General features: G+C 36.4%; 1 protein-coding gene across 9 annotated transcripts in view; it reads right to left on the reverse strand.

The window, feature by feature from the left end:
* Nucleotides 1–6,864: 6,864 nt before the first annotated feature.
* Nucleotides 6,865–27,823, reverse strand: part of SIPA1L2 (signal induced proliferation associated 1 like 2) — a 137,094-nt gene continuing 116,135 nt past the window's right edge. For 3 of the 9 annotated variants that reach the window (XM_065057767.1, XM_065057759.1, XM_065057760.1), the window contains 7 exons: nucleotides 27,078–27,231; nucleotides 24,123–24,342; nucleotides 17,190–17,321; nucleotides 11,820–11,873; nucleotides 10,745–10,868; nucleotides 8,972–9,068; nucleotides 6,865–8,104 (listed from right to left, as the gene is read on the reverse strand). In XM_065057767.1, coding sequence (XP_064913839.1) covers nucleotides 7,958–8,104; nucleotides 8,972–9,068; nucleotides 10,745–10,868; nucleotides 11,820–11,873; nucleotides 17,190–17,321; nucleotides 24,123–24,342; nucleotides 27,078–27,231 — 928 coding nt within the window. In that variant the 3' untranslated portion in view covers nucleotides 6,865–7,957. The remainder of the gene's footprint in view (nucleotides 8,105–8,971; nucleotides 9,069–10,744; nucleotides 10,869–11,819; nucleotides 11,874–17,189; nucleotides 17,322–24,122; nucleotides 24,343–27,077; nucleotides 27,232–27,823) is intronic. The other 6 variants (XM_021296142.2, XM_065057764.1, XM_065057763.1 and 3 more) reach the window with 6 other exon arrangements.

Below are 27,823 nucleotides of genomic sequence, written 5' to 3' on the forward strand. Positions count from 1 at the left end.
GACTATCTAGCCAAGGAATATAGTTTATCCTCAAAATATGTTAACTTTCTCATACTGCTTTTCCCTGCAGATGACTTGATTGAGACTAAGCTGTTTAGATTTTTTTCAAACCCACTTTATTTCCTGCATTTCAAGGTGCAATTCACCGTTTGTACTCAGTACTGGTACCACCAGATTTTCCAGAGTAATCACTGTATGACCACAAGCAAATGTTTCTAAATCACTTAGGTAAGTGGGAAGGACAGATGGTATCTCTTCTATTTGTTTGTTCACTGTTTACTGCATATGTGGTGTATGGATATGGATAGTTTAAAAGGCTACGGGAGGACAGCAGAAAGGCAGGCTGCTTTACTCTGGCATGCAAGCAAGCAGCTTGCTGCAGCACATGGGCAGGTGAAAGACACTGAAGGAAATGGGGGAATAGAGAGCAGGGAGCATACAGGCTGGCTGGAGACTCTGAAAGGAACAGAAGACTCGCCAGTATCAAAAAGAGAAATAACCTGCAGGCTGCTGGGGCACCCAGCACTTTCCTCAGGTGCCAAACAGGATCATGCAATCCAGGAAGCTGCTTTAAATCCACATTACAAGCAAAAGGAAAAAGCCAGCCCTCATGGGCAGGGGCAAAGATGCGGCTTGGAATACAAGGGGAAAAAAAAAACAATCTGTCTCCGTCAGAAGATTAGAGTTTCTCTGTCAGCAATTACCTTGCTCTCATCTGTATTCTCATCAAATCAAGCAACAGAGACTTGAAGCTCTTTTGATATTTCAGGCATATTCCCTTCAAGAAAAAGATGGGGGTATATCTGCCTTGGAGCAACTCAGTTTCTTGCCAGCACAGTTCAGCAACCTCACTCGTTCATACCACTGACTAAGGGGTTCATACCATTAACAGTAAGTGAGTATTTCCACAACAATTTTTTAAAAAAATGCAGCTTGCATATTTTTGAGAACCTTCCTAGAAATGAAAAATAGTGATTTTTATGGAGGGAATTTGTAACATTTCTTGTAAAACATTGAGGCAGGTCATTATTACCATATTGTTAGTCAGTCACTGCAGTGTGGTTTGCTGTCTGCATGGCTGGACAGAGAACCTGTGGTGCATTCAGGAATTATACACTGCCCTGTTAAATATGCAAGCCTAGCTATTCCTCTTTTTCTAAGAAGATTATTAAAGCAACATTATGATGTTATAAAAACACTTAAAAAGGATGCTCATCTGTGCTAATCAGAAGATTGATTTCACTTTTTCTCCTTAGGTTTCTTTCAGTCTTTTATTTTGTGTTTGGGGGTTTATATTAAAAAAAAAAAAAGATAAAATAATAAATCTGCAGCTGAACAACACTGGGCTGTTCAGCAATAATAAACTAGGACAGACTGGGAAGGAAGGTACCGACTGAGTCTTAGCAAGAATTCACACTTCAAGAATCCAAAAGGATTTTATGCATGAACCTTAATAAGGCTATTTAAAGATGATGAAACTCTCCTGTCAGCATTCCTTTAAAGATTCTCTGTATAAATACCAACAATCTTGCCGGACAATTGGCGAGACGTTAGGAGGCTTACTGCACGCTGTGCTGTGAAGCTATCTAGTTTTAGAGAGCAAATGACTCATTTAATAGATATGGTTCTGTTGAAAGAACATTCTTCAGAGCTTAGCAAGAGGTTTAAACCGCATTAACATTAGAAATCAATGAGCCAAAAAACTGTGGACTACTGAGGTCATGCTTAATAAAGAAAGGCTTCAATTTTATTTTCATATCCTGTTTTTTGGTCCAATCATTTGACCTCAATTTTTAAACATGGTCTGGATGTAATTCACTATTTCACACAAAGAGACTGATTCTTTTTCCCAGTTTTATTTTCTTCAGCAATTTCAGTGATATTAAAGGTGATTTACACCAGAGGAACTGAATATATGTGCTGATATTTTCAAAGAAATCAGCCACCCAGCCCACAAAGCACAGTCCAGTTTGATGGTGCCATTTGGAGCTTTCTCTGGCTACATGATACACAGTTTCTGTTGGCTGTGCAACATTAAAATACACAGGAATGAGCCCCAGTGTTTGCTTTCTCCTTTGAATGGCAGATAACTCATTCCTCATTCTCCAAGCCACTGTGAACTGGAACTGATGGAACGACATTTCCTTCACTGGACAAACAAGGTTGCCTCTGGTCTGCACGCAGGGTGAAAGCATATTGAATAAAATTCTGTATTAATTAACGCTTATGTTAAAGATCCCCTGTATTTCCTACAAAATGAAGACATTCCAAGTCTGAAGCAGCTTTTTGTTTTGTGCTTATTTATGCTGAAACCCCTAATGAGAAACCAAGCTCTTAACAAAAGAATGGAAGACCAAGAATCTGGGAGCTGTGTGGCAGAAGAGAAACAGTCAACCTTGAGCACAAACAGCTTAATAAAGTTGTACTACTGCTAGAATATACTTCCTAGAGCACTTACACACAAGAGAAATACTTCTTGTTCAAAGGAAACACTCCTTCTTGGGTTTGTGAAAGAAACGTCCATCATCTTGAATAAAATGTCTATGCAGAGGGAGAAACACAGCATTGATGAGAATGCAGATATCTCAGGTTTCCACAAAAAATCTTCAGAAAATATTATCTATCAAAGTTATGCCTGAGCTAAAAGCAAGACTACAGTGTTACCAGTAACAAGAACCTCAGACGGCTAGACTAGTTTTTACTACTGGACAACCCTTTGGTCACTTATTTATTCTATTATTATCAGCTTGGGTCACTCAAATAGTCACACACTTTCATCGTTTCCAAATAAGAATCAAAACCAAAATGAGTAAGCTCCTAGCACATTAAATTTGAGTTCAGTATAACCAAGTCCCACTGCTTAGACATTGAGTCGTAACTCTCTGAATACTGCACACCTTCTCCCAGATTTCTGGTCAGGGCTAACTCATGGCAAACATTTTTCCCCTGAGGTATTCTCACAATTGCTTTCTGGGTTCCAAAGAGCGGATTTACAAAAGATAAAAGAACCTACACGAAAATTACCCATTTTATTAAAGTTCTAGTCTTAGGACACAGGGTTATCTGCTATCAACAAAAGCACAAGTCATATATTGCCCATGATCACTACAGGTGCATTTCACATGTCCCACTTTCTGACATGGCATGTTTTTGTTTCCTTACTTTCCATCATGTGTCCTCAGAATTAAACACCTCCAGTTCATGTCTAGACACAAGGACACCTGAACTGGTATCAACAGCATATTATTATTATTTTTTTTAAATGACATTGGTCAGAAAATGCCCATCTGCTGTTTTTTCCAATTTTGAGATCTAATGATTTGCTATTACATAGTAGGAACACATAAAAAAAAAACATTAAATAGGTTTATAGCCTTTCTGCAAGACTAACACATTTGTATTTTTCATCTATCAATCAGCCCCAGTTTGTTCCAATAAGGACAAGGTCAATATGACTATTAGTAGATTAATTCTGTGATGTTATGTAGCAAAGAAGACTTTAAATATTGATGGTTAGCAGAGGAAAAAGTTTTACATGTTAAAAAAACTGGAACAAAGGACATAAATCTCTTTCCCTAGAGAAGACAATAAAATAAATAGGATTCCAACATGGATATGTTTGAAAGCTTTTAGTGATTTCTAAAATGGAAGGCTATGAGCAATTTGGCCTACTCGTTCCATTCTCTGGTCCTGCTATGTCCCTGTAAGTTGGTGCAAAAGCAACCAATGCTGGTGGTCTGTCTGAACGGAGAATCAAAGCAAAACCTAAGAAACTGAATCAGAAAACTAGTACTAAGATAAGACAGTGAGTGACTTCAGTGTCTGTAAATTGTACCTGCCTCAATTTCTGTTCTGCAGCCACTGACAACAACAAGGTAGGAGCACAGACTGCAAAACAATTAGGTCCTGCCTCTCTATGGCTTTGTCTAAACTCACACAGAGCTGTCCCTGGCTGTCCAGACCAGGGATCTGCTGCAGAAGTTTTCCTCCTGGCTCATGTGCCATTGGATTCTTCTTGAGAGAAAAGCAAGGGAACATGGTGAGGCAGTGAAATAAAGGAAGTGCAGGGAGTTGAATGAAAAATACAACCAGTGTGCATGAAGAAAAGAGCTGAGATGAAGCTTTATATTCCTAGCAAATTCATTTCCAGGATTGCTAAAGTATACCTTTCCCTCTCAGTTTGCATAATCTGCTGCCAAACACACAGAAGCAACCTTTTGTTTGCTTTCGAGTTGAAAGACATTCTTTTTCTTGAGTGTTTACTGTGGAAGAGAGAAGCTGGGGTGAAGAATAACTTGTTTTGGCAATAATTAATGGTTCTGATCATTTCAAATTGTACAACGTCAATTCCTGAGTTTTACTGACTTTCTTAGAATCAGCACAGAGAGATCAAGAAATGCTACAACAACAACATAATGCACTTAGCAATTCTCCTCTTTTTTTTCCAGACCGAAAATTGTTTTCCAAAGCAACGGCCCACAATAAGCTAGTTTGTATTACAAATATTTTAAACATTTTCCCCACATAACTGGATTTCACACATGAAAAATACCAACTACTTTGATAATTTATATTAAATAATACACAGAGGACGTGGACAGCTTCAGTATAAAGCTATCACATGCCTAAATCACAGTATGACACGCTCTCAGGAACAGGTAATGTACCAAAAATTATCCCTTATGTTTGTAATAGTGGTCTCAGAAAAAAAAGCTATATGTAATAAAATACAGTCCACATTGTGAGAAACCTCTTAGTAAAGATCCCTTCAATAAAGATCTACATATAAATTAGGGTGCCACTTTTAAGGCAGAGCATTTTGTAATTTTGCCATGATTTGTCTTTGTCCCTTTTACAGAAGTAAACACGTGCGTTGGCCTACATGTTTGATTTCTGTATCTCAGTACTGCTGTGCTGGGAAGACTTTGTTGACATTAAAACACTTCCACATTAGTGTTTTAGTTCAGATCACAAAGACATCTTTGAAGAGAATTTCCCAATTATCCCCACTGATTCGGCTTTGGTTCATATGGATTGGTCTTAGAGCACAGAGCATTCCAGGTGAAGCTAAGCCAGAGTCCACCTAACATACAGTTTTAGCCACAAAAAGGTGTCTAGTCACAGGACTGGACAAGAAAGAAACCAAAACATCTGCCCTCCAACCCCAAAACCTGGATTAGCAACACACTAAATTTTCCCAGGTCTCCACACTGGTTGCTTATGTAAACTTAGCCTTTGCCTCCATGTGACTAAAACAGGCATTTCTGTTAGCAAAATGTCTCTAAAAGGATTATTCTTAAAAACCAGTGAATTAAATTGTCCAATTAAATGTCTTTTACCTATGCCAAAACTTTATTATGTTCTCTGATAAATATTGTATTTGCATGTCATTAAAACAGTAACAGCCAGACTAAAAACTTTTTCTTATAGTGAAAATTACTTAAGGAAGAACCATGTGCCTCCAACACAACTGCTTTTGTCAGCAAAGGGAATAAGAGATTTGTATACAAAGTTTTCTGTCACTTTTGGAAAGAAAATGCTTTCAACTGAATAGGAAAAGAAGAATGGTAACTACTGAAAATCCCTTTTGTGCAGGTAGCTATAATAATGCTTGTTTTCAATAACTGAGAGATAAAGAGCTAAAATGAATATTGGCTTATAAACTCTCATACAAACCTAATAGCGTCCCTCAGAACAAGCTTATTCTCGTGTTCATTTCAGTTAGCATGACTTTTCAAAGTGGACAAACCAATCCCCACAGCAACATGTCCACAGACAAATTGCCCAAATTGTTCAGCACTGTTACTTGGCAAGTTCTCCACCCAGATGGGTTTGCTAATGACTCCTGTAAGGTGCTCATATCAGAATCTAGTATAACACATGACTGCCATGTTTAATTACTCTGTTAATAGAGCCTAATGGATATTTTTTTGTATGTAAAAGTCAGAGTTTTTGATGAAAAATATGAAGACAAAATAGTGGTTTTCATTTGAATGTAACGACACCAAGGCCTTGATTATCTGCCCCTGTATAACCTTTCCTAAGAGCAGTCACTCAGAGCAATTGTTATAGCAGAGGCAGACATTTGTTCAACTTACAAAACATTTCTTAGCCAACGTGCACTAACAATGGACACAGAATTTTACTTGTATCAGTTGAATATATTTTTTAACTATTCAACAATTTTCTGTAGGTTTGGCTGAATGCATTCCAGCTGCTGAAAGGAAACCAGGATACAACCACGATCAGGAACTACTTTTTTTTTTCTCTCTCAAGAGGATAACTCAAATGTGCTCATTAGCTTCATTTCATTTTGCAAAACTGTAATTTTATGGCATAGACTTTAAGCTCAATACTACAGACAAAACATCTCACGTATGCTAAAATTGCAATCAAATCCTCAGTTGCAGGCACAAGAAGATGACAAGCTATTTGCCGCTACAACCAACATAAAGGCATACACAAAAACTAGACCCCTTTCGAAAACCTTCTGTAGGACGTTTTTGGGTAAAGCAGCCCGGTTTTGGTTTGTTTGGTTTTGTTTTGTGTGTGTGGTGGCTTTTTTGTGGTTTTGTTTTGGTTTTGTTTTCCTTCCTTCCTTCCTTCCCTAGGTCACTAATCAATGTCTGTTCACTGCTAAATCAGCTTTTGTTCCTTGACCCCTGAAGCTACCTCCTCAGTTACAGGACAAGACACACCAAAGAAATTAATTCTGATCATGTTGACAATCCCTCCTTGGTAACAAGGGCTCATGAGAGCTCTCGGGGGTTGGACTGTCTCTGGATTGAGAACCTAGAGAGGGGCTGAACAGACACCTACACTATTACTGATGACGGTGGTTACAGATAATACAAGATAAAATAATTCAGGTTTAGATTTTTAACATTTATTAAAAAAGCAGGATGTATGTTCATTTCAAATTAAACAGTTAAAAATGTTAAAGCATACAAACAAATCAATTGTGTACTAGCAGCATCCAATTGTTAGAATTTTCTAGAACTCCTCAGTACAGTCTTGGCAAGCTAAAAATATTACAACTTGCAACCAACTGACCTCACCATAGTGCAGATAAAACAAACTTTATAAAAACAACAATTTAAGGTTAAATAAGCTTAAATAAAGGTGTTAAATACAAGACACTTGATCAAAGCTTCTGTACAAAGATAAACAAATTTAGCATTGTACAATCGATTGGCTGGCTCACACCATACATGATTTCCATAGGTAAGCAGTATAACTGTTTAGCTGAACATCAACTATACAAAAGTAACTGAAGTTGGGAGTGGGCTAACCCCAGTGAGCCATTTACAAGGCATGTGTATTTTTAGAAAACCAGAACACTGTTTATATTCAGGCACCATTTTGTTCCTGCAAATAAATAATCTCTAATGTATCTGCATCCAAACTAGTGTTAAACACATCAGTGCTAACATTTTATAAACACAGCTTTGTGACTATTCACTATACCTCCATTCTTATTGCTATGACAATGTGGACTGTGGAAATAAAACTACTGTACATACAAAAAAATAGAGCACCTTTTAAACATTAAAGTATACGTCTGGTTATTCTTTTTATCTTACAATACTGAAGCCCAAGCTAATGTAAATTGCTTTAACGTCTTCACCAGCACACCTGAAATGCAGGAACTAAAACCCCAAATATTCCTCTTCAGGCAAGCCCCAGCCAGAGCATCTTCTAAAAATGTCTAAAATGACACTAAGGATTTTTTACATTCATCTGCACACAAACAAATATCTGCTATTCTCTGCTTTCTTCATATGAATTTAAAGACAGATTACCACAGTCGTCTCTCCTTTTCAAATGAATAAAGCTCGATAGAGAATGTAGCAGAAACACCTAAAATGGATTGTGAACACAGTGAAGTTATTACCCCGCTAACTCAAAAAATACAGCTGTTACATTGTTCAAATAAGTAGGGCCAGAGCCCCAGTCATTAGGACTTCTTGTCGATCGTATTGAAAAACCACTCTGTAAATTTCCTCAGTTGAGCAGCTGCTGTTTGAGACTCCTCCTGAAGCCTCATGTTATCTTGTCTCAGATGCTGTACCTCTGCCTGGAGAACTGCCTTGTCCTGTTTTTCCTGGGTAACAAACATATGAATCGAGTTAAGTGAGTAGTCGTGATGACAGCATTCATTTTTGTTGTTAATACTTCTGTGCAAGTCATACAGCTATATTTTCTTGAGCTCCCTAATCCATTCTGACAACCATTAACTGTCAGCTAATTCCCCAAATATGCTCCAACTACCTTGTTCATTCTGAAAAATTATGGCCAGCTTAAAAGAAAACTAGATGCTACTTCAATAAAGAAATTACAGGACTCCACAAAAAAAACATTCCAGCACTAAAAGGATAAGCAGCTTTTAGCTATTACAAATCATACATGAGAGCTCAACTGCATTGATTTCAAACATATGTTAAGGAAGAAAAGTATAGAATTTCAAAATTTTCCCTTACATGAATATTTTCTTACCAAAAGCAGTCCCATTTCTACCAGTCCTGGCATTGTCTCCAGTTCAGAAATTAGATAGCAGATAAGACACAAAGCAAGTCATTGTCAGATGATCAAGACACCACAGGGCAACAAGGATGATAAATCTGGAGTGTTGACTTCTTAGCAATAGTGCCCATGTCCATATCCCTATCCTTCTTAAATCTAGGGTACCATGAATGGATATCAAGTGCCTCATCCTTTGTGGGGTGTGACTGTATGTAGGACAGTTATTCTGGAGTAAAGACCCATAAACTAGTTAGTCTTGGGGCAGCTTGTTCACATAACTATTCCCACAGGACCTTCTCCACCTCAGCATTCTGATCAACCACTAGGCTCTACCATTCACTAATTACACTGTTTGAACTGATGTGCTTTTTTCAAGCCCTTGATGAACTCTGCATGGAAATATAACTATTAAAACTGGAGAGTAATAACATCACTAATGACCCCTTACCTTTCTCAGGTCGGTTTGTAGTTGCCGGAGGATGACTTCCAGCTGGTTTACTTTCCCAGTCAGAGTACTTGGAACATGTTCCCTGTAAAGTAAACCACTAACTTCACTCCGTTAGTAAAAAAACATTTCTCTCCCAGCTTTTACAGAGTAACACTTTCAATGACAGCAAAGGAAACAAATCAGTTTAGGCATAGTTAGGAAAACAGACAAAACCAGCATCAGCAAAAGACTATTACAGGAACGCAGACCCATAAACTGTAATATTTGAAATATGACACTGTCTCTCACGTAAATCAGTCAGAAATTACAACGATTAAAGAGGAATGTTTTACAATTATTTTAACATACCCTCACAGTGCAAGTTGAACTTGCTGCTAAATGCTAAATGCTAACAATGGCCCAGCACATTGTCAGCAAGCTGCTTTCTGATAAGGAATGTACTAATGTGAAGCAAGCTGCAGCAGCAATTAATGTAAACCAAAGGAGCTGTTAAGAGTTCTTTTGTGTGGTCTGCAGTTGTGTCATTTCTAGTAAAGGAAAAACCTATGGCTTTATGGAGACAAATATTTTGTTTAAAGGTCAAAACGTATGAAATATTGCCACAGGTTAATCAAATGCATGACCGAAGGAAAATCCTGAGAACAGTTTCTGTTTCCTGTATGACAATGAGCACTGTGGGAGACAGTTTCTTTTATGTTATAGATGAAATTCACCACGTGACTCATTTTGTCTAGAGAAGAGAAGCTGAAGAGAGAATCTTTATACAAAGCTGAATCAGCTGCTTCATGCGAGTGCATCAATCTGACAGATTTGCCAATGCTAAAAGTAGAAAATCTTTAACATTCTTTCGCAATCCTTCCTTACTGAACACTAGGCTGGGGAAAGGTATGGACTTTGTACTTAATACAATCAAAGCACTTCACCATGTAAGTAAGTTAATTTGTGTATAATTAGTTCAAATTAAAATGTGATAGTCTAACAAGCAAGAAGACTTCCCTTCATTTCCTGTTCTTCCATTTCTGCAGCTGAAAAGCAAAACTAACCAAAGATGTGTTTTTTCTTTTAAAGTGTGCTAGTGGACAGCTTATAGGGCTGAATATCTGTGTTTTTAACAAGAACACTCCTCACAGCAGGGAAGATGGGGGTGGGAGGGGGGGGGGGCGGGGGGAAGACAGAATAATCCCTCCCAGAGGACTGGGAAGAATTTGAAAAATTGGGCAGTTTCACATAAAAGTTTCCTGCAGTCCTCAGTTACAGGTTCTCTTGATAAATTTGCCTATGTATAAATGAAAAATTATGGATTTGCAAGTAGTAAATAGGTGCAAAAGATAGGCAGGAACACCTGTTCCAAGGTCTGGCATGTTTGCTTCAGCTAAGGTTACTGCATGCTACAGAGCTGAACTCCTGTTATCAATTGTATTCAAATGAAAATAGAAATAAGCATAACACAAATCATTATTATTGTATAGGAGGAATACAGTGAAAATATCGGTTAGCTGAAACTCTGCACCTAACCATACTGGACATTAGAGGCCTACTCTAGTGAGAGAGTTTTATCTGGCTATACTTCACATTTTCTAGAAAGAACTGCTCAGAGGTTGACTCCAAGAAACAACATTTTTCAAAATTAAAGACAAGATGTAATTAGTCAGGCAACAGTTCTGCCATCGGATATGCATACAGGCAATTTGACATGCAACACTGAGAAAAGCAGGTGGGTTTTTTTGTTTGTTATATATATATACACACACACATGCTTTAATTCTGACATACCCAGCAGCTTCAAGGAAATCTTTTCCATCTGTGGGACTCTCATCCAAAGGTAACTCTTGTGTTCCTTCCAAGCCCTCAGCTTGCTGCATATCACTCAGGGTGCAAAAAGATGCTACTCTCTGATCTGCAAAAAAGTAACATAAGGATATGTTTAAAGCTGGACATATATACAAAATGAAAGGCTATATTACAGCCACTGTCCTGGTTCAGTTAGAGAAATCAATGTAGGTTTCTACACCAGAGCTTTGAAGATAATCAGCAGATGTAAAGTAAATTCCAACCAGTTGGCCTCCCCACATCTGCATCCAAAGGCAACCTCAAAGCAATGTTTTGTATCTATCAGCAGAGTACGATAGATTTGTTTGGACCAGTTAATGCTGATATGAACAGTAACTTGGTCTTGATGAAATCCACAGAAAACCAGCTGAGAATTCAGGGTCACCACCAGTGACAATAATAATTTAGCAAAAAGGTTTGCATTCTCCATGGACTTAAAGCCATCAGATTCCTCACAAATTTGCACTGTTCATTTTTGTACTGTTTTACTGTCTCAAGCATTTGCAGAACCTACTGGTAATCTGCATACTTGAAAACCAATAAATTCACACTATTTTTACCAATTGAGCTTTTCTTATATGTTACCAAGGCACGCTATTATCTACACACTGGATTCCACTAGAACATAATCTAACAAGCGCAGATGTAATTACCTATGGATATACAGTGTGGTTGCCAAAATACATCACTCACCACATGATAGAATATGCCATGCAGATCATCATTGCACAGAACAGGAGTAAAAATGATGCATTCATCATGATTTAATTTGTCGTCTTAAATAAAAAAAAAATATAAATCCATATTCTGTGGAGATTGATTTAACTTATTTCTGTCAAACAAAATCCACGTCTGTAGGCTTGTATAAATTCTGGCGACAACATGCCTGCCTTGCCCTCTCTCCCCTCGCTCTGCCGCCCCGCAGGCCCAAAGCTTGCATCATCATGCAAACGTGCAAACATAGGAAATATTAAAGAAAGTTTACAAAAGGTAAAAGTCATCAATCCCAGACCATCACCTAGAAACGGCGTGTGAGGACAGAACGGCCCAAATTCTTCATCTGAGTCAAAACCTGGAATAAGATTTAGAATGTTCCTATAAACAAGAGAGCCCCATCTCCACTGGAGCAGCTGTGGCCCTCAGGTACAGCCCACACAGTGGAACACTCCCCGTCCAACTCACGTGGGCTCTCACTCAGCCTTGCAGCCCCGTTTTTGCACAACACCGACATTACAGCGAAGCATGAGGTGTCGTGCCTCGTGTTTCTAATTGTAACATCCAGTATTGTGACACATCATGACAACTTGGCGTGATACAGGAGAAGACAACCCTCCATACATACCCTAAGAACCTGAGCAGTGAATACAATTTCAACTAGAAAGGAAATTTTGGTTTGAAAGTTCTACCAAACAAAACTAGGAAATCACTAAAAGGCTCTTTAAAGAGATTTTTTTGAATGAATAGTTTTAGGGAATAGCAAAGATTCACAATTCATTTTATCACACAATGAAAAAAAGTTGCATGTCTTTTTTTTTTTTGTCCAGTTTGAAAGACCACAGTTCATTTCCTTTGCTTTTATCCTTATTTCTGTCTAGTGATGGATCTCAGCAAAAATGAACATGACTTTTGCATTTGTGCCAATAATAAGGTAAGAATATAATTTTAAACACATAACCACGGCATCATGTACAGATTTTAAACGTATTAAGTTGAATAGATTTATTTAGTACAGATAAACTAAAACTACTTTCCCAACTGAAACACAGTATGCAGGCCAGAAACAAGATTGTGTAAACAGTCTGAAGTACATCTCTAATTACTGATTCCACCTTTATACTATTTACATTTTCATTACCACTTGATAGAAGAAATCAATGCCAGCAACAAATGTTTTGTTGTTGCTATTTTTTCTATGGCAAACAACATGTGATATGTGACATTGTGTCTCAGAGGTAATTCTACTGTAATTAAAAAACAATTAAAAAAGAAAAATCTGCATTTTTCTCCCTTTGCTGAGTAAGCTTAATTAAAGACAGTGGCTGCTTGTTTGGTTTATTTTGCCAGGTGAGGAAACATTTTGTCAGTGTGCTCTCTGCAGCAGCATTTGAAAGCATCTCTTTCTTGATGGATAAAAGCAGGTGGAAAAACAGGTACATACGGCTCTTAATGAAATCATGTGATGCCATTTTTAAACACAATATTTTAAAATACTGTCATACTATTTCAACACACCAAGAAAAATATAAAAACAAGCATAATGGGTGGATTAATTCTTTCTTCCTTCTGTAATCGCTTATGAGTTTCAGCTCCACATAATTTTAAAATAATATTAACATAGTAGGAAATTAATCATAAAACCTTTTATATTTTCCTAGCATAACTGGAACTTATTTTTCCAATATTCACATCTTTATAAAATATGAAGTAATATTTTTGCATTCATGAGGTAAGGAATAAAACTACTACATGGCTGCTAATAACCAGAAATCTTCGATCACATAACTTAGTAGGCAAACTCCTGCATTCCTCTTCAAAGAGCAGTTCCTTAATTTTCAAAAGCCAACAAATCTCTGTAGTAACTAGAACATCAAGAAGATCCTGGACTAGCAAAATATTTTGGCTTTGAATGCTTTTCAAATACTTTTAAAGATATATTTTTATTTTCAGTAACTGTATCAAATCTCACTGCTCTCCTACAAGTATTCATGCTTAGCAATATCGATTATTTAAATCAGAACTGTTTTTAAACCTGAGCTGTGGTTAAGGTTGAACTTGTTCTCTAAAGAGCAAAATCTTCCTACTGATTTTTGTTTTATTTGTTCTTAACACAATTGGCTTGACTCTGTATTTAAGAAAATTAAATCAAAGGTACCTTTACCAACAGTTCATTTTTCAAAAGGAAAATGAAGTGTATTTATGACTATGATGCTGTAGACATAAGTTCTGCTTCCTCCAAGCTACAAGGACACCTATTCAAATCAAGTGACATGTGCATACAAAACAGAAGAAAAGATATCTAAATCTCAGAGCTCTTATTTTTACCCGGGACGTCCTTGCTAAACCCCACATAGGACCCATGCATAGAAAAATACTTGCAAAAATGTATTTATGTCTATATCAAAAGTTTTAGGAACAGTTGGCTTAGCAAGACCAAAGATTAGACAAAATTCATGTCTCATGTTAAAGGAGCAGAATTGTGTGGTTGTAACCACTAAGAATTTGAATCTGGATTTCTATTGTTCCAGCCCACTAACAGAGACCAGAAAAAACTCCAGGCAATTTTGATATATTGGAGAGCAGAAAAGGCTAAAATGAGTATAATGCATGAAGCTGCTCTCTCATTATTAAGGCAAACTCTACCCACAAACATATACTGACATATGCACTGAAGTAAAAAGAGTTACACACGCATGCACTAGAAATGACCAAATGTTAACTAAATATTTTCATTCTTTTCTTTTTCTAAGAGTTTAACATATTAATTTTGTTAAAATAATTCTCTCTCATGCTGAATGCTTCACTTCTTTCTCATTATGTTATTTGTAGCATTACGCACATTAGGATCTAAAGAATATTAAAATAATATTAATTGCAGTAGCACAGATGTTTCTGCAAAGATAAATCGGCATTAAGGAACACTGCATGCTGATTGGCACTAGTAGATGTTCACAAAAATAACCTGGAAAAAACACAGAAGTTGAAACTACCTATTTTAATGAACTAAATCAGAGACAGAGGGACTGTACTCAGGTTGTTAATTCCCACAATATGATTTACCAAATACTGAGCAGCTTTTTTAAAGCACAGTAAGCCTAGTTTAAAGTAGTACAAACAGTACAAAGAGCTAATAGTAATAATAATAATCCATATTTATGTTTGCACCGATTATCTTCTATAATGACAGTAAAAGATACGGACACCTAGAAAGGCTGCCCCTTTTGTTCCCCAAAACATCGAAAAAATATTACTGATGGCTAATTCTGGATAAGACACACATTGAAAGCCAGTCCTTCTTCCCTAACCTGGAGATCTACTGAAAGGACAACACAAAAAGAGAACTAAAAAATACATTCTCTCCTTCTCCTTTATTCTTTTCTGAGATTTCTTTGTTCTCCTTTTTCTAATTTGGCTTTCCAATTTATTCTATAAAACCCCACGTCTTTATTCAGTCCAACACGTAGCTTGCTTTGTTTTTGCTTCTTGTCCTTTTTCACCTCAGCTGCACTCCCTAAAGCCCTACCTCTTTTGCTGTACAGTCCCATCCAATTCTATCTGTCCTTTATCGTCTGCTTCAGGGATGGATACAAAAATACTACAACAATGTATGTCTAGCACGTCAATTGCTTCGTGACTACTCTCCAGAATAAAATAAGAGAACTGGAAGTAGCTTATCCATATATGACAGAAAAGGAAGAACACCCCTTGCTACTGACTGCATGCGTGCTAAAGATGATCTCTGGATTGGTATCAGAGTTAAAACTATGTTCTGCAAAGGAAGGCAGTGGGAAGAACTAAAATAACGTTGCACTGTTCTCCAGCTCATGGACACTGACCCTCACCAGACACAGCTCCAGCAAATCCCCTCACTGATGTAGCTTCTGGAGCCTGTGGACTTAACCCCATTGCACTGTGAAGTCCGCTCTCAGGAATAACAGAGGATTTTCAGGCAAAGTTTGAACATTCAGCTTCCTACAAAAGTTCTTGCCAAGCAAAAGCAATGAAAATTACATCTTCACAAAGTGAAAAGCATTATCATCATACTTTCAATTAAAAAAAAAAAAAAGTAATTACTTACTCCACCCCCATGGACCACAGTTTAAAAATTGCTGTTCTACATAAGACCAAGGCTTCAGTTGGATAAAAGAAAACACTAATTAACAAATAACTAGTCAACTCTTCATCTGAGGGTGGGAAGGAAGCTAAATATGAGACCATTGTTGTTGTTACATCCATGTGTAAACTCTGAGTACAGATGATACTAGCAAAAGTCTTGCTACTATATTTAACTCTTAATCCAACTAATGCCAACATTATAAGCACTTAAAAAGGCTATATTTAACATTAATGGAGATACAGCTGCATTTTAAGACAGACAGATGAAGGCTTGTGAGGCCTACATTATGGATGCTGAACTGATCAAAATATATAAGGTGTCAACATACAATCTAGAGACATCACCAGGGAAAAACCTTGACCTTGAAATCAGATTGGTAACTCTGATAAACCGATATTAAGAAAAGACCTTGTAGAAATTAAAAAAAAATGGAACTAAGTCTTGTATCGGGGTTCTAGAACAGAATACAACATAGAAATATCAGGCTGGCAAAGCCAAACTAGAGAAAAATCTAACATTAATTTCTGAAGTCAGTATTAAACAAGTCCTATCCATTTTGTGATCTTTTTCACTGAAGGTTTGGGGCGGGGCACATTGTTTGTTTTGGGGTTTTAACACCACCATTTAAATTAGTAGATAGTTTGAAGAGGTTTTGATCAAATTGAAATCTCATCACTTCATACTTAGGGAAGGAATCAGGTACCAGAAAACTGATTCCCATGGTTGCTTTTAGTTAAAAAAAAAACAGAAGAACATCTCGTCATTATCTTCACAACCAGTTCTCCTCAAAGTTAAGAGCTGTATCTTATACAGTGAAGACAGTGGCAATGATACAGATACCTCTGACTTTCCACACATTGACTAATGAGAGTAATGCCAGTTAAGAAATGTTGGAAATTTTAGGACAGCATCGTGACCTAACCAAAGCAGCCCTCAGAAACAACAAAACAGAAATATTCAACTACATATATTGATACAGACACTCAAACCAACATCCAGCTTTCTGTGTTTATACATTGTGTGGGTTTAGCTATCAGAGAGGCCAATAAGGTCTTATAATTTAATAATGCAAATCTGGTTTATATCCCACACCTCAAGTTCTGCTACTGGAAAATATAGTGTGCATTTTTGCTGTTTTTCAAGGGCTTATTATGAAAACTGAGAGGGACTGCAACATCATTTGGACTACACATACAAGTTTATAAACACACAACAATGAACCCAGGGAACTACTACTCCCAGTTTCATTTTAAACATCTAACATAAATGATTTGAATCTGTCTTTCAAAGTATCTGATTTTTCCAATTAATTGCAGAAAGAAATTAGGCCCCTAAATGGATGAATTGCACCTAAGACAGATACTGAAAGTATCATGAATATCCCAAATTTTCAGTGACAAAGTTCCACACTGAGAAGTGATACTGCCAAAAGAACTAAAGGGCTATGGAAACAAACACTGGATTTTTGTAATTAAAAATATGGTTACACAATAGATATTTAGAAAAAAATGTTTGTGTACTGAACATTGATCTTTATTCAAATTTTCCTGTTACCTTCAAACGCTCGTGCAGCATCTACCAGGTGGGACCAGTCTAGCCCTGTGGCAGTGTCTGGCAGGGGCATCAGGCCAGGATCATTGAATTTGGCTTTATCAGATAAGGACCCATCTGAGAACCAGAATTCATCTAAACAATAAACACAATAATTAGTCTTCCTATAACAATGATGTACAATTAATTTTGAAGCTATTATAACGAACTGTAAAAATATATATAAGCAAAGGGCGCTTATCATTTCTCTTGTTTCTGCCTTTTCCTGTTCAATACTCAATATGGGTGGAACAATTTTTAAAACTTTGGTAGAATAAGATGGGAAAAGTTTCTCAAGATTTTTTTTGTGTCACTTTGCACATGATATGCTCTTCGCATTTTTATGTGAATGCTGAGTAGACAGCATGCATTCTTTAAGCATAACGTATTAAGCCTGAGCACTGAGCAGAAAAGTTGCTAGATACACAAAGTTATATTTTTAAGAAGACTCTGAAACAGTGTATGAGCTATTTACATGCAGAGTTTTATTCTGAAACTTGGATATTTCAGTTCCAGAAGCAATTTTAAAATATACCACTTGCATTTCTTTCAATGCATTTGTATTCTAGCCTACATCCAAAACTCACTTTCACATTGAAAATAATACCCTATGAGTTTAATACTGTAGTACATCCGAGGACATAAGACTCATGTGCCAATCTCTAAGCTCCACAGTCTGCTGTAGCACATTACATGCTGTAGACTGTATGTTAATTGAAATATATACACTAAAAAGTTAGTTCAAACACATCTTTGAGTTATGCAGTCTTTTAGAAAGGTACCATGAACATACATCTTAGTAGAGGAGATGCTAATTTTCATAATTATCTCAAATAGTTTTATATTTTCCTTATCAATCCATAGCAATCTTCACTCTGATCAATGTGAACACAGTAAAATGAATACTGTTGAACAGGCACACAGAGGTTCGTAAAACTGAGCATAAACCAAATATATTATTTATAATCCAAATTTGTTTTAACCATAAAGTTAGTAATATAATATTGAACTTGTATTACAAAGTATAGTCAGGAAAAATTTTTTGCTTCAGATGTATCTACTTCTATTAAATAAAAAGGTCAAAATTGTAATTTTTCCTCAAATATTTCAGAAGGAAATTTCCATCTAGTTATCTCAGTGATAGAGACTATAACATTTATGAGGCATATATTTTTTCAGGAAAACACTAAATGCAAAAAATCAATGAAGGAAAAAATGCACACATACAAGTGGAAGATACATTATAATTTAAGAAAATGGTGTGTTGTCACTGTCCTGATATCAATGAAAAAGACTAACCAAGTCCATTTGAATGAAATATTTCTCACCTAAAAATCCCAAACCAGTAACCTGTTACAGAGCATTCTACTGCACAGATCAATGATTAGAGCATATAATATTATTTGCAGAAAGCTTGGTGTTTGTTTTTTTTTTTTAAAAAGGGAACAGGAGAGTGAAGGAAGTCTGCAATCCTGTCAGAAGTTGGGAATTCTGCAACTTAAAAGCAGTGCAGAAGAAGTAGAAATCCTGTTTACTGTGGAATTTATTTTGTTCTACAACTTACATGAAAGATACAATACTGTTATATTATAATTGGAAGTGGTGTGATTGATAAAACTCTGCAGAAACATCTCTCAATACTCACTCTTACTGTGCAAAAGTGGACGTTATATGAAATGGAAAATGTTATACAAATATATTCTACTCATACATCTAGTACTAAGATTTTATTTTTAGTTTCTTATAAACATACATAAAATCTTACCTAAGGTTACCCTGGGGTGAAAATACATTCAAAGCTTAACATCAGAGCAGTCTCTGAACTTTTGCGTATGACCTGGGAATTATAAGAACTTTATTTATGCAAGTACAAATGTTTTCTACATCCCTGTTGTGGAAAATAGACAGAATGCCTATTTGAAAGGCTGGCAAGCAAGCTTTTGGTTCTAGACCAGCAGGCAGGCCCCAAGGGACAGCCCTTGCTTTTGTGTGATCAGCCTATGGGGGCTGATTGTGAAACCTGTCAGGAAGATGCCTGTTCCCAGTGCAATTCTGCTGGCTTTCCAAATTAAAGTGTAGGAGCGATACATTCACCAGCAGTCATCCTTCATTATGCATTGTCTTTGTGAGAACTTCAGTTCACCTTAGGGTGGATCCTATTTGGTCCTGCATAAGCCCTGACAGACCAACTCGACTGCAGAAAGCCTGTCAGAGCAGAGATTTGAATATTGATAGCTCTGAAAATGCAAGTGCTAATGCTGACGGCTGAAATTATAAGCGGAGTAACTGAAAAAGCATGAGTATGTCACCACAGAATAATTTTCAAGTTACAAATTATGTGTTCTTGTACAATGGGGCTGGGGGGGAATAGGAAAAATAAATTTTAAAAGAAAGAGAGCTCTAATGATACAGGTCTCTTTGTGCTTTTGAATTTCAGAGAATATTGTTTGTATTTCAGGAATGCTCTGGGTGAGATGTATTATTTCTAGCCTCCCATATTTGCATTTCCTCCCTGCTCATCTTACCGCACTGTTACCTCCAGTATTTCTCTGTATGACTGCTGCGTTAGCACCTGCAGGCTGCCTGTGGTCTTCCTTTTTGATTGTGCAAAGGTGGTTAAGTTATGCTTGAGCACACCCATCTCTGTGTGTCCAGGAGAATATGCCTAATCTTGTAGGCCACTATGTTCATTTCCCACAAGGCTGGTTTTGAAGCAGATTTACCCCTTATTTACTCTGAGGAAACAATGAGTTATCTTTCAGTTTTATAGGTTATTTTGTTTGCTGTACTCCTTTTGGCACAAAATCATTGATCTTCTGGTTTCTGTTCCTTTCAGTTATGTCACTCTCTTCCTACACCTAGGAATTTTCTTTATTTTTATTATTGATACATACAAGTATAACGCATTTTGAAGAGTCCTTATTTTCACCAAAATTATATGGTTAGTTCCATTTCCAACAGAGCTCCTCAAATTGACTGTCATCAATCCCACATACTTCTGTATTCAAAGAGTAACTAGTAACACAGAAAGAAGAAGGATTCACCTGATTTAACCTTTTCTACTTCCAAGACAAGTATCCTGCTTCAATTTTAACTGCTACTTTTATGTAGCGACTGGAGATCATGCAAAAATATCTGGTAAGTACTCCACACTCACTGTGTTCAAATTAGACATGCTATTTAACAAGTAGATCTTCTCAAAAGATGGTGCAGCTGAAGGAACATACCAAGTCATATGCAGACATAAAGCTCAGTATCTGCTTTCTGTTCTTCTTTCCTGCAATCAGCAATTAGCTCTCTATGGTCCTCTTAAAAAAAGCAGCTTCTGCCTGCCAAACCCTTCCCTTCTTCAGTATTACCTAGGGTTGCCCAAAGTCTCCCTTCAAAGATGCCAGCCTGCTAGGAGACTTTCTCATGGACATACGCTCACAGCACTGTTACACTAGTGGACATGTGCTCCCAATAACTTTCGTTATTGAAGGTAGTCTCATGTTCTAGTGTGGTGGATTATTCATTGTATGAGGGTCTGTAACAGACAACATACATACTCCTTTGTTTGTGTGAATTATTTAATCAACAGTCTTTATTTGATTACTAAAAACTGATATCCGAATTGTGCATGTTGTACATCACCAATACACAGTGATGCTCTTCCATTTTAATACTGCTTATGAATGAGGTTAGTTTTGGACTGAAGCTAACAGTGGTAATAAGCCAGTTTTAAGACAGGCTTTCATCTAATAAGATCACTGCAGATATATCTCCTGCACTTCTGACAGCCTTTCCCCTATGGCATACATAATCTGAGAACTTTCAAAATTTGTTAGTTTATAATTGCAAAACATTCCCTTCCTCACAATCCTCTTCACTACAAGTATCCTGCACCTTTCTCCTTTCCTCACAGCACAGTAATGTCATGCCAGTGTATCACTTAGGGCATTTTTCTTTTTCCTTTTTTTTTTTTTTTTGTGTATTTGGTAACAGGAGTGGACCACGGTGCCTGCAATGTCAGTCAGACTGCCTCCACATGTCATTCTGAGTTTCAGACTCGTGCTGGTACACTAGTTCTGTATCAGTGGTTCTCATTGTTTTCATTCTTTCCCTGCAAGACGAGGATAGATTTGTACCTGCAGCCATATACGGCATGCTAGAATCACTCAACGTGAACAGTAGTGTCTCAGGAAATCTTTAATGTCTCTAAGGTAAAATTCCAGATTTCTCAGCTGCACAAGTTCTACTTTCTGGTTTAAGTTAAAAATAAGATAAAAATAAAGTAAATCCTTCTACGTTTGTGTACTATGCACAATGAATAGCACTCAACTGCCAGAGTCTGCAATTCAGGCTTTACTGAAAGCAACTCTCATTTCACTTCCCTAACTGATAAAATAATTAAAAAATCCTGTAGCTTCATTTTCTCATCTTCTTCCCACAGTCAACATTGCATACAGTTGAAGTTTCTGTTTCCATATTCCCATGGTTGTTTTGTCTAATAATTCTGATTTCCCAGTAAATTAAACCCTTCAGGTTGCCTACTATGCTTTGGTTTTGTTGCTGGCCTTGCTTATCTATTAATCACACTCTTTTCCTCGCTAGAGGGGTCTCACCAGAGTTCGTGCTGCCACAATATTTCATGTACCACACACTGGGTAATAGCATGCAGGAACATATCTTTCTAAATATGAATTCCAGCCAAAACCACACTATTACCACTGATTTCTGTAAACATTAACTAACTGTAAAATTAAAATGCTTTAAGATCACAAATGTATGTATTTTACAGAAGCGACTTATGACAGATAAGAATCCTGATATCTGAAACTACAATCTCAAAATTAAAAATTATAAAGAAACCTCTCACATCACCACTGTTACAGAATGTAAATACCTGCTACACACTGATTGCAAAAACCTTCCTAGCAAGAGCCAAATTTAGTTTCTTATATGGAGATACTGACTAACCTATTTTGAAAACAAAGGTGGGCAAGTCAAGATGTGTTTGTTTTCAGAGTGTAATTACAGATAACCAATTAAATCTTCTTTGAAACAGCCATCATAAAAGATCCTATATTGCTGGTATTGAAAGGCACTTTTATAATACAAAACCAGAAGCAGAAAATAGAAGTTGTATACGAAAACAGCATGAACTACTTAGGAAAGCAACAATTAGCTTCATTTTGACTGACATGATACTAGTTTTTTCCCAGGTATCTGTGTAAATAACTTTCTGTATCTAAAAAGCAGTAAGAATGGAAAATAAGGTGTTTAAGACAGAACTAATACATAAACCACTAAAATTTCACCACTGGAGGAGCAGCATACAGCTGGAGTGCACACCATTAATTCATTTGTGTCAATCTCCAGAAAAAAAACCACACTGAAGGTTTGATTCTATTGCACATCTACCTTTAAAAGAAATGGCTCTAAAAACACAGGCCTAACATCGTAAAGGAAGAAAATACCATCAGGATGCCTGATTATATACACAGCTCCTTCACAGACTACAAATGAAACAAAATGGGTCTTCATTTTCTATCAGCAAAAGCAAAGGATCTTTTCATATTAAATCTATGGTAAAGAGTTTCACTCTGCTAGAAGAATATTTCCCAAGTGGCAAAAGCTCCACCAAGCACGTATTCCCAACTGAAGCAGGAATTTAGTGCGTGTTTGTGATACCAGTTTAATCGGTGGCTAGTGGCTAAAGCCCAGTCTCATAGCTGAGGCCATTATATCTAGAAAAGTGTTCTGTGTAATACATAAGGGTGACTTCAGAAAGTTAGCAAGTGATTGCTAGTTCCCGAAGGACACAATGAACAACAGAGCCCTTTTTATTACTATTTATTTTAAATCACCTGTCTGCATTCTCTCTGGACATGTGCCTACAAAGTCCTTAATGCTTTTAGGAAATCCACCCACAGCTTCTTGGCTATGGACTTCAGAGTCCACAGGTGCTCTATTACATTTTCAAATTGTGGTCAGCTGTGATGCAATGTCAAAGTAGCTAATTAAAAGTGCCTTTTTTTTAATTCTGTCCCCTATAGGTCACAGCCTAAAATAATTAGCTGAAGAGATTGAGCATTTTTTAGAAAAAAAATAATTAACTCTGATAAAGATATAAATATGGATATGTAGCCTAAATATATATATACTTGGTATATCTAGCTGTGCATATATATTTTTCACAATTTCCTTTTTTCTTTTTTTTTTTTTTTTGTAATTTTCATAATTTTAATTCAGTTTTTTCCACAAAATTACTACAAACTTTATAGTTTATCACTCCATGTTGGAATTATTGCAAGGTAAGCATATAAAAGAGATCTCACTTATGAAGACCTTAGAAGTAAAGAGATACCTTCATAAAATAGTTTTAATTTGGCACCGCAGACTACTCTTTTTCTGCCATTAAAAATTAAATGTTATTTGCAAAGGTTTTCCTAACATGTTAAAAAAATATCCGCAAATTCAGTATTGAAATTGGAGATGAGGACAAGTATTTGCACATTTCCTTTTAAGATGTGGCCAAAAGGATCACCTAAATATAAGCTCTCCCTTTTAGCTATTATTTTGATTGTACTTGTGAATATTTCAGTAATATGAGTGCACACAAAAAATTAACAAAAATATTAAAATAAGACGGGCCAGCTTGGCTTAATTACATCACCAATGGCAAATAAAACTATAACAAGAAATATCTTCATACAAGTATTTGTTGCCTACCACTGGTCTCACGGAAATTTTTTGGGAAGTCGAGTCAGTGCTATCTCCAAACATGATCTACTGGGATATTCAAAACGCTGACTTGACATTTCATAATTTCACCTTAAAAGTTAAATTGAACTTAATATTTGGTGATTTGTTTATTACAAATATTCCAAATTCAGCAATAACACAATCACTTACTTCTCAGATTCCCCATTCCAGGAGTCAGGCTCATTCTGGGAGGCAACGTGCTGTGATACGGGGGAGTAGTGCTGAATAAGATATCATTTGGCAGGGCCTGGTCTAGCATTGAACTTCGGGAGCTGGCATATGAAGATCCTCTCCGATTGCTACATATACTCTCATCAGACAGGGTACGGTAAAGTGTCCTCCGTGGAGAAAGGTTTCCATAAAATGAAAACTAAACATCAAAATATGAAGATATAAGAAGGTTAAAACTATTCACGTGATCACAGTCCATCATCAGTTCTTGAGAGTGTTTTTCTGGGAAGGTACTCTGGAATTGGTGAGCTAATAGAGATGATCAGAATTCCACCATATCAGATCCACTGGGGCCTCAAAAGAGTTACTAAACTCTGTTTTCATACTTCCTCTTGATATTTTGGAATATATCACCATGAATTTATCAGATACTGTCCAGTTTTATTAATTCTGAAATGTTAAATGAAACCTCTATAGCCTTATGACAGCAATGTTTTCCAGAAATATATGTGAGGTTACCAACTCTGGCAACATTCATTCGAGACTACACAGAAAACTGTTTGATTTTAATTTGAAATGACTATGGTTTAACATTAAACATTCTGAACTGATATATCATACAATATAATTCATAGGATGATAAAAGTGACTTGAGATACTGCATCTCCCCAGATATCACAAAACAGGCTTAGGAAAGAGGATAACAGAGTTCAGTGAAAACTGTTTGTGCATTCCAAAAAGTTCCTTAAATCACAACCTGAATAGCTACAGTAAAACAAGATGTTACTGTATTGCAAAACTGGGCCATTCCACTTTGTAAGTCATTCTTCAGCACAGGAAATCTAGTTCTTCAGATCTACAAATGTCAGTTATTGCCTTAATTATTTTAACTGGTTTGTCCTGCATAACACAATTTAATGTCCTATCCTGTTTTCATTGTAATTAACTATGAATTTTCCACTCCATACACAGAACATATGCTTAAGAGGAGTAGCTTTTTAAAACAGTGAATATAGCATAGAACTAAGGATATCTACATTGTTGTATTTCTGAAAAATTTGCCCACTGATGAATAGTTCAACAAGGAATACGCAGAAACACTCAATCATGCCACAAGACAGAGTCTTTACAAAACACTTAAAACCACTTCACAGTGCTAGTTCAGGAAAGCATCTGTCTTGATGACAATACAGAATATACTAAGCTGTTAGAATGCTTAACTGTGTCCCAGAGAAAATAAAGGGAAATACCACATAGATTCTAGAGATTTGCCTGAAATAGATACAGGCTGTGGGAAAAAGTATCATGCAAAGCTTTATTTTAACACAAATGTAAAATGATCACAGCAATAGACATACACAGCATCCTTGAATTAATGGATATGTGGTATCCTTTTATAAGCAGAGATTAAAAAATATCAAAAGTCTCAGCCTAATAAGGGATGACACTGGGCAAAGGCCTTCACCCTCTGAATTGGAGGGTCTCTGATCCTCTTTCCTGCACTCAAGATTCCCAACAAGCATCCTGCTGCAATTCTGGGCTGCTACGCGAGTCTCCTCAACCTTATACTGCATCTTCTACCTATAAAGGTTGTTCACTAGCTATCTGAATATTATTGGAGCTTTACAGAGTTTCTTTTTAGGATGCATCAAAATTTAAACATAACCTGCAAAGCTCATTATTTCCTGATCTATGAAGAATGTAAAACCAAACATGTGATTTGATTCTGTACAATCTTACATATTCAGAAAATGCCTTTCTGGTTTTGCTGTCAAAGACAACTGATTCACCTGTACCAAGATCCCTATCCTCTATGAAGGCACAATCAAAGACTGGACGCTGTCGAGTCCTATGGCTGGGGATCCCCTGCAAGTCAGGGGCTATGGTCTCTCTCACTTACTGAGCTTTGCTTTGGGTATCTTGGGCGGGAAAGGAGACAGCAGTAACTTATCTCAGATGGCCACACCTCCTCACTCCTTGTGTCTCATTTAGATAGCCAGAAACATCGGTAGCTCTTGCAATCATCACAGAGAACTAATTATTGTATCAATCAGAAATCATAAAATCCTCTAGGACATTATTAATGAGAATTCAAATACATATAATACATATTCAACATACTGCATGTTAAAAATATATATTATCTGCATTTTAAATTCAACTCTGCGCTTAGAGGATTCCCATGTGTTACTTTTGTTCAGACATGATGATTATATTATTTAGTACATTATATCAACACAGTGTGTTAAGAGAGCATGGAGTTACTATCAAAGTGTGACAATTATCTCAAGTAATTTAATTGCTTTGTGCTTTATTCCACATCAAGCACAAAATCCAGAATCATCTATACTTTGGGGAGCAGTAAATTTTAAGTTCCCTATCCACTTTTTGTGAACTTTTAAAAAATTACTATTGTCTTCATACTATTAAGATTAGATGTATGCTCTCTACTAGCACTGACAATTATATGCCTTTTGAGCAGTTGCCACTGATACCTACAAGAAACTGATTCAGAATTCAAATACAATCTTTGGTACTAAGTATCACAGGGTAGGAGAAAACAGGCTACTTTTATTCATGTGACTTAATATCATATGAGGTGTATAAATTTAGGCATCCAACCTTGAAAATGTTACTTTTAATCTTTGAAATTATAATTAGGTTGCTCAACCTGCACCTGGCTCTGCTCAAGCTAAGCAAAAACATACTTAAACAAATACTGTGTTTCATACATAATCATCAAACTAGAGATAATTTTCATATTGTGGGAAATGATATTTTGGGAATTAAGGTCAGTACTTATAGCATCTCAATGGAATATACTTAGGTTATCCAAAATGATATTGCCTTCTCTATAACAATTTTGGGAATACCAGAAATTAATTTCTAAGGTAACTGTGTCTGAGATACACAGAGCCAAAGAAAATAGCTCACCTTTCTTCTCCCCTCCTCCATAGAGAGGCTGTCTGGCAGCATCAGCTTCAGAAAATCTTCTTTGGACAAGATTTGTTGGCTTTCAACAATGGCAGTCCTCACGGAAGTTTGGAGTGGACTTGATGCAGACACAGCATCAATATCATCATACACTCTGTTAAGACAATTGGTGTTTTTAGCAAGGGAAGCAACAGTGCTTTTGGATTTGAAAGACTGCATGCGTTTTCTGTCACAAAGTACAAATTGTTAGCATTACCTTCTGACAAAGAGCACTCTTATTTAAAACACTTTGATTGCTTTATATTTATGAAATTATTAAACCAATGAAAAAAAAAATCAATTTTAGTAATTCTAAAGAACAATTTAAAAAAACATAATGCTTGTTTTGTCTAGCTTGCCTCTTTTTTTTTTACACTCTACTGTTAAAGCTGTATTTATATCAATATTTCCTATCTTCATCACAAAGTATTTTAAATTTTACTTCCTTAGCAAATAAGAAATACAATATTTTATATTGTGATATTGTATCCAGCTTCACAATCTGGTAAAATGACTATGGTCATCAATGGCAGCATTTGGAGTGTATTGGTAATCAATTGTGCCTTGTGCCAAGTATGTCTTATTATCAGTAATTTCATAAAGCACTTCAGACAAAAAAACAGCTGCCTTCCTTAATTATCAGCATATAAAAATGTATTTACAGTCAACAAAAGACTGTCAAACGGAATTATCTTTTAGCTTCCTTC

This window comes from Columba livia, chromosome 3 (genome assembly GCF_036013475.1).
Source record: "Columba livia isolate bColLiv1 breed racing homer chromosome 3, bColLiv1.pat.W.v2, whole genome shotgun sequence".
Lineage (NCBI taxonomy): Eukaryota > Metazoa > Chordata > Aves > Columbiformes > Columbidae > Columba > Columba livia.